The sequence below is a fragment of the Ochotona princeps genome, chromosome 17, assembly GCF_030435755.1.
Source record: "Ochotona princeps isolate mOchPri1 chromosome 17, mOchPri1.hap1, whole genome shotgun sequence".
NCBI classification, from domain to species: domain Eukaryota; kingdom Metazoa; phylum Chordata; class Mammalia; order Lagomorpha; family Ochotonidae; genus Ochotona; species Ochotona princeps.
The window spans coordinates 19821752-19833727 of NC_080848.1; the positions used below are offsets into that span (position 1 = coordinate 19821752).

Sequence of the window (11976 nt, forward strand, 5' to 3'; positions counted from 1 at the left end):
TAAGCATCACCTATTGTTTCCCAAGGGACACATTAACAGAAAATTGGGATTGGAAGAGTCAGAACTTGAACCCAGGCACTCCTGTGTAAGTGCTTAACCTCTGTACCAAACACCTGCCTAACACTCAGGATTAACCCTATCACAATCTCATCTGTACAAGTATCTGTGTATGTACATAAAATGTCAATATCCAAATGTTCTCCACAGCACTGGGGAAATATTCAGAATTTGGAAACAATCTAAACACTCATCAATAGAATAGCTACATTGTGAACTATCGCACAGCAGTTGGGTGAATGGCTGGCTACAAAAGACACATAGGAAGGTTTATTCATTCACAAGGAAAAGTCTCCACCATTGCTAGGCTGAAAAATCAAAGACTTCATATAGGATGACATTTCAAAAAGTTCACAGAAAATAAAATTTAAGAAGGCTATTTTGGTTGGCAGAATGATGGACTTAACGAACGTTCATGAAGGACCTTGAACTATGATGACAGAGAGAAAGTCGGTGGGGAGGCAGAAACAAGGGGAGGGAAAATCCAAGAGCCTATGGAACTGTGTCATAAAATAATAATAATAATTTTTAAAGGATTTAAAATCCTAAAAGGCTATTTTGGTGCAAAAGAAATCTATGTATGGTTTTCCGATAGTACACAGTTTGGTGAACTTTTTAAGATTCCCTCATATCATGGGTTTCAAATATTTTTGCACCAAAACAAATGTATCTTTAATTCCATTTTCTATCAATCTTTTTGAAACAGCCTTATTCTCTATGTTGGACAAATATTCACATTAAAAATACACCTCTAAGTTGTTCACATCCACCAGAACATCTAAACAAGGAGACAGTAAGTGTGGGTAAGGATACAAGACAACTAAAACTAGCATATACTGCTGGTAGGAGTATGTCATAGATATTTAACATATACCTGCCCTAGGACCCAGAAATTTCACGCCTAGACAATCATCTAACAGATACATTTTTCTTCTCTTCCTAGAATGAATAAAGAGGCTCTCAAAAAAGGCATCACAAAGGAAAAAAATATTTTTAAAAGAATGTGATTTTCAACAGGCTTATTAAAATCCAAGTAAGGAATACTTTCTCTAGCTAGCTAGGTATCCAAGCCATACATCTCATATTTGCTTTATCGAATACAGTAGCTTAATTAATTCTGACTTTACTCCAATATTTGTGTGAGTTAGTATAAACACAGGCTACTTGGGTCATTCTTGTAAATCTCCTGTTATCTGACTAAAAACTATTTCCCCATTACACACACTAACTTTACAATGTCAACAATGTTAGGAAGAGACCCTAGATAAGAACTTGAGCAATTCATAAGTTATCTTATCACAACCAGTGGCCTTCAGAAACAATTACTCTCGGATGTGAGGACCACTCTGTTTCCGAGCCAGATCTGTCTCACCCTCCATGTAAAAACTGGATAGCAAAATTAAAAGTTGGAACGGCAGGACTCCAAACACAAGAACCCATCTGTTACCCTCATCCACCCTACAATGCAGCACTCACAAATTGTAAAATCAAGCAATGAACTTGGAAACACAGGAGAAATAAACATGAAAATGATAGGATATCTGTGGGTGGAATGGCTCACGACATGGAAAAATCAGATCTGTGATATTTGTGTCAATATTTTAAGAAACTCAGATGACGGCAAAACTTCAAACTTCTTTATATCTAACACAATTACAAATTATCTATTGTACTTATGCAGGGAAAAATATCTTAACAGCTGGTGCTAGGATTTCTTTTAAGGAAAGAATGACATTTTCTTAGATGTATTTTTTTGCTTATTTGAAAGGCAGAGTTAGAGAGAGAGGAGAGACACAGAGGGAGATTTTCCATCCCCTGGTTCAGTCCCCAGATAGCTAAAACAGCCAAGACTCAGTAAGACCCAAACCAGAATCTTGCAACTCCCACTGGATCTCCCATGATGGTGGCCCGGGTCCAAACAAAGAGGTTATCTTCTGCTACCATCCCAGGTGCATTAGCAGGGAGCTGGGTCGGAAGTAGAGCAGCTGGAACTAAACCAGCCACCAGATACACACAGGAGACATGACAGTCAGTTCATTTACATCAGTAGAGGATATTGAGTGCCTCGTCAGAGGATAGAAAGCAGGACAGTTGGGCAGGACTCTCTGGACTAAGCTTTGCAGCAAGTGTGTGAGTCTGTGAATGCGCACAAAGGTGGACGTGGTCAGTCAACATACCTTGGAAAAAATTTCTCAACCCTGGTACAATGAAGTTGAACTATCAAAATCACTCAAGTAACATTCTCAGAACATTCTTCCCCACATCAGGGTTTTAAGGCATCATCAAATGACTGCCCCCATCCCCAGGTGCTGATGTGGTTTGACAGCTAGGAGTGGTTCTCTTCCTTCCCCCTCCAGTAGATCAGGAGAATAAAAGGAACTGAAACATTCATCACACCCACCTTCCTCCATGCCTTGATCTTCCTTGGAGGTCCACAATATTTAAATAATATTAAAACTTTTTTAATGAAAAAAAGACATTTCAACTGAAACATCTGAGTGAAAAATTTTATGTTTGGGCTGCCACTGTTGCACAGTGCATTGAGCCACTATCTGCAAGTGTCAGCATCCCATATGGGTACCAGTTTGTGTCCCAGCTGTTCCACTTCTCATCCAGCTCCCTACTAAAGTGCTCTGGAAAGCAATGAAGGATGGCCCAAGGTCTTGGGACTCTGTACCTGCATGGGAGACCCAGAAGAAACTCTTGGCTTCGAATCAGCACAGCTCTGGCCATTGAGGCCACTTGGGGAGCAAACCAGCAAATGCAAGATATTTGTCTGTCTTTCCTTCTCTCTGTAATACTATCTTTCAAATAAAAATCTACACACACACACACACACAAATGCCACTTGAGGTGCCGACTCTCCTATCAGTGTACCTTGGTTCAAGCCCCAGCTCTGTTTCTCATGCCAGCTTCCTGCTAAAACACATCCTAGGAGGTAGCAGGTGATGGCTCAAGTAGCTAGGTACCTGCTACTCGAGTAGGAGACCCAGTGGGCTTCAGTATGGCCTAACCGCTGACTGCTGCAGGCATCTGAGGAGTGAAATGGTAGATGGGAGATTTCTATCTCCAACTCTCTGTCTTTCAAATAAATTAAAGTCTAAAACGACATTTCCAAATTTTACAAAGTGAATTAAGCAAGTGTTAGCAACATCGCAAACAGAAAACACTAAAGGTGCAATGGATGTGGAAAAACATTTTGGAAGTCTCAGAAAGTGTTAAATAATAAACGTAAGGAGTGTCACTGTATTTCAGAACCCAGGCTATGTGTTGCTAAAATAAGATGCAATTTGTACGTGATCTCCCTTTGTTGCAAGCTGTAAGATGTGAATGAGTCCTGCTTTCAGATTTTGATGTTAATAGTAAATGTTCAGTGCATTTAAAAAAAAAAAGGTCAAATGATCACTACTCCCACTAGTCCCCAGTGAAAAGAAACAGGAGACTTTGAAAGAATCATGGCAAATATCCTTTGCAGGAAAAAAGCAAGAATGGAACACCAGTAGAAGCCAAAGGCCTTGTCTGAATGTATAACCAAAACAAAAATATGAAAACACTCACAAAGCAGCTTAGGGGGCACAAGGGTAGAATCACCCCTGAACAGCTCCTCACAGGCCCATAAAGTCTGGTGGTAGTTATTCACCATAACAACCACAGCTTAAAAATGTTCAAAAGAGGTCCACTAGAAAGAGGCTGCGTGGGTCAAAAAGCAAAGTTCCTAACAGAAGGACTGATCACAACATTTACACCCAGAATCGGAGTATTTGCAGCAAATCTCCACATCCATCCAGAGCGCCTCATTCCCTGTAACTGGAGCTTTACAGCACTGAAAGGGATTTTATGGTTGGCTGTGTCGACCAATACAAATCTCTAGAACAATCTGGAAGGAAATGATTAATGACGGCTTCTTCCCAAGGAAGTTTAAAAATAAGTAGCCGGGCTCGGCAGTGTGGCCTAGTGGCTAAGGTCCTCGCCTTGATCCCATATGGCCGCTGGTTCTAATCCCGGCAGCTCCACTTCCTCTCTATCTCTCCTCCTCTCAGTATATCTGACTTTGTAATGAAAATAAAATAAATCTTAAAAAAAAAAAAAAAAAAATAAGTAGCCATGGGCATATCAGAATCTGTGTGAGTGCACCAATTGCTACCACGTGCAAGCTAGCTTGCTCGGGCTGGTCTGGCTTCAATCCATACCACAAACAGAGTTTAGGCACCAGGTAAGCATGTGGGTGTTATCAGCTATTAGAGGGCAGTCAGTCACCCCAGTTCATCACTAAAAAAATGTTTACTCCCCTCTCCTACTGATCTGCCTCTTCTGCCTTCCACAACAGGGCTGGGAAGCTGAAGAGGCTGGTGATGTTTATATCCGTAGAACAAAGATTGTGCAAACTGCCAGCACACCATTGTTTTGGTTTTCAGCCTGGTTATCACAAAACAAAACAAAACAAAAAAAGATAACTTCTGCATCTTTTGAAAACAGACCCAAATAGCTCCTCCTCTTTCAATACAGAAGGCGTCCTTCACAGTATTTATCTGTAAGGTACTCGGAGGACTGGCAGGGGACCAATGACTGTTTCTGAAAATGAGAGCTTGACAGAGTCTATCTGAAGAAGCCATTTCCTGCGTGACTCTGGGAGCCTCTCACTGCTTTGACATTTGCCAAAAATCCAGGAGAGCGTTTTCTAGAATTCTCCACCTTTGCCTCCCAGGACCAGAAAGAGAAAGAGTTTATCCCAACCAGGGAAAGGGACCTTGGAGCACTCGGATCCTGAGCTTCTATTTGTCTTTTGTTCACTCCTTTTAAAAACAAAGACCAACCTCACTGATTGTTCTTTCTAATTACAAAAGTAACACCAGGTCACTGTCCCAAGGCAAAGATGTCTGAAACAATGCTCTCCTGAACGCTCCTGCTCCTCCCAAGGCAGTCAGTGTTAGTACCTTGGTACACAGTCATGTTGACTTCTTCCCAAGCCTACATAAACATATACTCAAATAACATACGGGGATGTTTTGTTTTTCAAACAAAAATGGGATATTAAACATACTTACTGCGCACCTTGCCAAGGCATTCGGCAAGCACTTGTTAGGTTAAGAGTGTGAGAGAAACAGAGCAAAAGAGAGAGAGAAAGAGAGAGAGAGAGAGAGAGAGAAAATTAGAGACAGGGAGAGACTTCAAAAAATTCATGGAAAATGCAATTAAAAGATGAACTTATTTCAGTGCAAGAAATAATTGAAATTCATGCCTAGTGTTTTCATCATATGCATTTTTCATGAACAGTTTTAAAGTTTATTTTCCTTGAAAGAGTGGCAGAGATGGAGAGAAAGTGAAATCTTCTAACCATTGGTTCATTCCCCCAAATGGTCCCAACAGCCAGTGCTGGCACAAATTTAGGAGCCTGAAAAACATACCTGGGTCTCTCACATGGTTAACAGGAGCCCAAGTTCCTCAAACCACCATCTGCAGCACTTCAAGCATATTAGCAAGAGACAGGATAGCAAACAAAGGTGGCACGGATCCCAGGTATTTTGATATGGGATGCAGGCAACCCAAGCAGTCGCTTATCCCACTACACCACAATACCTGCCCTCCATGAACTTTATAGACTCCTCATATAGAGCCACTACAGCCTCTCATGTATTTATTTATTCATGCTTACTTATCTTGGAGGCAGAGAGGTAGAAAAAGCACTCCCTTCTGCTGGGTCACTCCCTACATGCCCACAGCAAGGGCTGAGCTGACTGGGCCAAAGCTAGGAGCCAGTAGTTCAGTTCAAGTCTCCCACATGGGAGATTCGGTTGCTGGAGTCATCATGGCTGCCTCCCAGGGACTGGGTTAGCAGGGAGCTGGAGTCATGAGCCAGAGCCCGGTATCAAGCCTGGGTAACACAGGATGTGGATATATTCTCTGATGTCTTAACCACTAGGCTAAACCTTCACCTCACCACTTCCTTGTTAATGGCTGCAAACCATTCCAGTAGCCAGATGTGCCAAAACATTGAACCACTGCTCCACTTTTCCTAAGCCATGGAAATCTGCGACAGACTCTCCTGCTGTGTCCTTTCATTTCAGTAACAGATTGCTAGAAGTGGTGTTTTCAGGTCAAGTGAAACAATCTCCAATGTTTAACATTTAAATGCTTAAGCACAATTTTAGATCTTTAAAATGTGCTGCTTTCTTCATTATGCAAAATTATAATATAAACCTTTTGCCATGTTTTGCAGGTTCTCTTATTAAAAACAAACACATCACATTAAAAAACACCTGCCAGTTACATTCAAGTGGTCATAAATAAATAAATGCTCAAGTTACAGCTGTGATGGCCAGAGCTTAAATCACCATGCACATGCTTCCGTGTTGGTGTGTGAACGTAGTAATTCATGGTGGAAACCCTGCCCCCTCAGCCACATGGCGACACCAACGTTGCTCTCACGTCCTGTGACTCCCTCCCACTGAGTGACTGGATAGAGATTAGGACCTACATATTTTCTATTTGTTGACAGTTAACGTTAAACCATGTGCAGCCGGAGAGACAAGTAAACTGTAACAGATGACAAATGGATGGCCATTGGGGGTTTCTAATAGCCACAAATTATTTGTAACACCAGGAATAATTCTTCTATATTAGAGACTGTGTCCCATGAAAAAATAAAATCTCTAACCACTATGTAGCTAGTACTACACAAACTAAAAACACACTCTTCCAGCATTTTCTCAATAGAATCAGTGGTTGGATCCCACCTCGTATTTCTTTTCTACTTGAGACGTGAGACTCTAATTACACAAACTTTTAAAACATGTTTAAAAGCAGCCTCAGAGAAACACCGGAACTCAAGAAGCTCCTTAAAATGGAACCTCGGACTGCTCTGTGTTTGCTAAAGACCCGAGCAGCAACAGAGATTGTTAAGACACAGCAAGTTTGATACAGAAGTTCCGTGACACGCAATTAATCTCCATTCATACCCCGTTCTACTTGTCAGCAAACAAAGGTGCTACTTCGGAAGGAGATCTGAAGACTTCAATTAAAAACAGTCAGCTAACAAGAAAATAATCTAAGCTAAAGGAAGGTGGCAGGTGTAGAAATGAGTTGTTTACCCAAGTGTCAGTTTTGAACAATAAAGCACTATACATCAAACATGGTGAACAAGTAGGTTTCGGGGCCAGCCTCTGAAAATAAAAAAGGAATTTGCTACTCAGGCTGTGCACAGAACTCAAGGATCATCGCCCCGATATTTCTCCACATACATAATATCACTTCAGATCTTTAAAAGGGAAGGCAAAGTTAGGCTTTAGGTAACCAAGCTGTGACCGAAGTTGCGGTGGGCTTTGTCTTGGATGTCGGATAATGTGTTCTCAACCTACAAACTGTTCTCCACTTCTAGTTAAGACTGAGCCAGGTCATCACTAGACTGGACTTTGGAAACCACGCCTTGACTGAAACACGCAGCTGACAGCTACGCCAAGAGCTGAACCAGAATGCAAGCAGTGCCACCAACACACACCAAACAGACTTACCAACTATTCAATTAGAAGGCATTTATACCAAGATAACAAGGTAATGGAGACACCAAACCAATTAAGTTGGGAGAAGCTAGGAAGAGGGGATTGTAGCTTGACAAACATATGACCTGCCCAACGGAGGCCCTCTATTAAACATGTGTCAAATATGTCACTTGTTTGCCAAAAGGCTTAATGCTGAACCGTGTCCTGGAACCTTAAGTCAATTCTGGAAGATTCCAGGTCTCTGTCCTCCCTGAAAAGTCAGTAACAATGAAGAAAGTCAGAACAACATTCCTGGTGAGAAGTGTGACCACAGTAGGTGAGATGAGCTGATAAGGCTGCCGCTTTGAGCAGCTGAGAGACAGAGGGAGACCTACCCACTGGCTCACTCCCCAAATGTCTGCCACCTCAAGCAGCCAGCTCAAGCCACGTCTCCCACGTGCACGGCAAGGACCCAACTACTTGAGCCATCATCCCGTGCCGCTGCCTCCCTAAGTGTGCGTCTGCAGGAAGCTGGAGTCAGGACTGAAACCCAAACACTCCATAGAGACCGCCATCCCAGTGCGAGGCGGCACACTGCTGAGGCACTGCGGTCCAAAGGCAATACCTTACGACCAGCATTTGTAGACAGGGGGAAAAAAAAAAGAACACTGGGGCAGCTCCACTAGGGTAAATGTACCCCCAGGATGGTGTAGACCGGAAACGGGATTGCTAAAACACTGGGGTTTCCACAAGGAAAGAAACACATTTGCACTAAGGAGTGGACCCAGAGCATCCCAAAGCCTGCCTGAGGGCCTCCAGCAGCCAGCCAGGTGCCGGGGGTTGAGAGTTCACAGCTGAGGAGGGAAAGAGGAAGGCAGAGCCCCCACTGGCGTGGGAGACACGGGCAAGTCCAAGCTCACCAAGAACCCCGCCTGAGGGAATGCAGAGGCTCTGGGGACCGAGCGAAGGAGCCCAGGTGTGGTCAGCTGGCAGCAGAGGCCCTAGAGGCGGAGGACTGACAGAGGAGACCCCCCAGGCGGAGGACTGACAGAGACCCCCGAGGCGCAGGACTGACAGAGACCCCCGAGGCACAGGACTGACAGAGACCCCCGAGGCAGAGGACTGCCAGAGACCCCCAAGGCGGAGCACTGACACGGCCCGCCTGCCTGCTCTGGAACCCTGGTCTGTGGGCGGCTGAAGAGAACGCCGAGGCCTCAAGCGGCCCTCGTGCCTCCTTTCCTGCCTCCAGCCCACAGGGGGTTTTGGGACAGGGGGTCTGAGGCTGGACCAAGGCTTTACCTTCCAGGAGCCAACGGATCTCCTCCGGGAGAGCGGCGGCCTGCATTTGCGGGCCGGGAGGGAGTTCGGAGCGGGCGGCGGGACAGGGGGCGTCGGCCCTGCTCCGAGGCTGCGGGCGGGCTGCGCGCCTCAGGCACCTGCGCCTCCCGGGCGCCGCAGGGCGGGGTCGGCGGGGCGCGCTCAGGAAGTGGCGCGGCCGCCCGGGGGGAGCCGGGGATGCCTTGCCGGTTGCACGCGGCGCTCAGGCCGGGCGGGGAGAGGCGCCCCAGCCCTCCTTTGGTTCACACCGCAGTGATTGTACAGTGCTCTCCTCATAGTGGTTTTTTTTTTTTTGTTTTGTTTTAAGTACAATAAACCAACTGCCGTGCATGGGTAGAAAGCAGTGCAGGTTCAAAGAATGGAGGCGAATAGAAGAGATGGAGGTGTCAGTACATATGGTTTATAAAATACACTGTTGTCGGGCCCGGCGGCGTGGCCTAGCGGCTAAAGTCCTCGCCTTGAACGCGCCCCGGGATCCCGTGTGGGCGCCGGTTCTAATCCCGGCAGCTCCACTTCCCATCCAGCTCCCTGCTTGTGGCCTGGGAAAGCAGTCGAGGACGGCCCAAAGCTTTGGGACCCTGCACCCGCGTGGGAGACCTGGAAGAGGTTCCTGGTTCCCTGCATCGGATCGGCGCGTACCGGCCAGTTGCGGCCACTTGGGGAGTGAAACATCGGATGGAAGATCTTCCTCTCTGTCTCTCCTCCTCTCTGTATATCTGGCTTTCCAATTACAATAAAATCTTAAAAAAAAAAAAAATACACGATTGTCAGGCTTGGTGCGGTTAGCCTAGCAGCTAAAGTCCTCCCCAGCACGCTCCGGGATCCCATATGGCCGCCGGTTCTAATCCAGCTCCCTGCCTGTGGCCTGGGAAAGTAGTCAAGCACAACCCAAAGCCTTGGAACCCACATTGGAGACCCAGAAGAGGCTCCTGGCTTCCGATCAGCTCAGCTGCAACCATTGCTTGGGTAGTGAATCAATGGACAGAAGATCTTCCTCTCTTTCCCTCCTCCTCTCTGTGTATCTGACTTTCCAATAAATATAAATAAATCTTTAAAAATAAATAAAACACATGGCTGTTAATTTTTCATGTTTATTTTTATCTACTTGTGAAAGGCAGAGTGACAGGGATTTTTCCATCCACTAGTTTTTTGCCTCAATGGCCACAACAGCTGGGGCGGGCCAGGACAAAACCAGGAACCAGGAAATCCATCCAGGTATCCCACCTGGGTATCAGCGACCCAGGTACTTGGTTCATCTTCCATGGCCTTCCCAGGTGCATTAGCAGGGAATTGGATCAGAAAAAGTAGCCAGGACTCAAATTGGTGCTCTTACTTGGAATGCCCGGGTCTTCCCCACCCCACAGTGGCTTGACCCCCTGTGCTGTGACACCCCTGAATATTTCTAGGTGTAGACGTGTGGGTGGCCTTTGACATGAGTTCCGATGCCACTGCAGATTGAAAGGGGCAGGTGGAAAAAAAAAAAGGCAAAAACAGAAAAGCCCCCCTTGCTTGAAAAACAGTGCAGAATTATTTTAGTGAATCATTCCAGGAAGTTGTAGTTGTCAGAATAAACTGGAGCTCTGTAGTAAAGTCAGAATGGGGTTTTGCACTCAACTGGAAGCCACCGACCATTTTTTGAATTGGAGAGACTCAGCCAGTGTTCTTATATGGGATGTGGCCTTCTTTCTAGATCTTTCCACATCTACTGTTTTTCCTTCTTTATTAAAAAAAGGGGGGGGGTTTAAATGTTTTTATTTATTTGAAAGGCAGAGTTACAGAGAGAGGGATATACACACACTTTCAGAATCTCTGATCTGCTGATTCACTCCCCACATAGCCACATCTGAAGCTTGGGCCAGGCCAAAACCAGGAGCCTGAAACTCCATCCTGGTCTCCCACTTGAGTGACAGGGACCTGTATACTTGGCCTCTGTCCCGCTGTTTTCCTGAGTACATTAGCAGGGAGCAGGAGCAGACATGAAGCAACTGGAACTTGCTCATTTGGATGCCACCTACATAGGTCGCTGCTTAGCCCACTGTGCCACCACATGGCCCCCACCACGGTGCGCCTCCTTTTAGACTCTACCATTTATAATATGTAGGAAGGACTTGAATGATGAGAGAGGACACAGGGAGGGGGAAGTGGTATTGACAGCAGTGTCAGCAGAAACAGTGACAGACTCAACCTGGCACAAAGGGCAGAGGCAGCAGCAAGACAGCGGTGCCCACTTCCTGGCATGGCCCTAGATGTGATTCTTTCAGGGATGCAATGATTTTTATTTTTAATGAAGATGTGTTTATTTGAAAACCTAAGTTACAGAAAGAGAAAGTGTAAGGAATGACTCAAACAGTGACCCCAAGACTGACCCACCATCCTGGACTCAGTGCCCTCTTGAACACCTTGACTTCCTGACCCAGTGCTGCCTGAAGTCCCCTAGCTCTCAGTCCCCTTGAATACCTGGTTACCCGGCACTACCATAAACCTCCTAGATCTCAACCCACTTAAGGCTCACTAACCTAATTAAGCTTAGTGACCTTAAGGTTTAAACTGTATGCTCCACCAATCCCTTGAGGCATTTATCCCTGGTGTTCAGACAGCTGCTTTTGCCAATCCCTAACCCTGCACTCCCGAACACACCTCAAGGCTATAAAGGCGCCTCTTCCCTGTGTTCTCTCTCTTTTCCTCCTGCTCTCTCTGTGTCTCTCAGCTCTTCTCCTCTGCTCTGTTGTCTCTCTCATGCTCTCTGTCTCTGCTCTCCCCATGCCCCACGCTACCTCCCTTGCTGAAATAAAGGCCTCTCATGTGGTTCGTCTGCTGTGTCTGACTTCTTGGGTTTGTAGGAAAAAGCTAACAGAAAGCAGAGGTAGGGAGAGCTTCCATTGACTGGTTCACTCCCCAGAGGACCTCAATGGTCAGGGCTGGGTTAGGCTGAAGCCAGGATCAAGAAGCTTTAACCAGACCTCCCACATGAGGTGGCAGGGACCCAACTACTTGAGTATCTTCTCTGCTTTTCCCAAGCATTTGCAAGGAGTTGAATAGTTAGTGGATTGGCCAGGACTCAAACTGACACCCATATGGGATGCTGCCATCTACACCACCACTGACC

General features: G+C 45.7%; 1 protein-coding gene across 4 annotated transcripts in view; it reads right to left on the bottom strand.

Moving 5' to 3' along the window:
- Positions 1 to 8994, bottom strand: part of SKAP1 (src kinase associated phosphoprotein 1) — a 268003-nt gene extending 259009 nt beyond the window's left edge. For 2 of the 4 annotated variants that reach the window (XM_058675490.1, XM_058675489.1), the window contains exon 1: positions 8832 to 8994. In XM_058675490.1, coding sequence (XP_058531473.1) covers positions 8832 to 8877 — 46 coding nt within the window. In that variant the 5' untranslated portion in view covers positions 8878 to 8994. The remainder of the gene's footprint in view (positions 1 to 8831) is intronic. The other 2 variants (XM_058675487.1, XM_058675491.1) reach the window with 2 other exon arrangements.
- Between the last annotated feature and the right edge of the window lie 2982 nt (positions 8995 to 11976).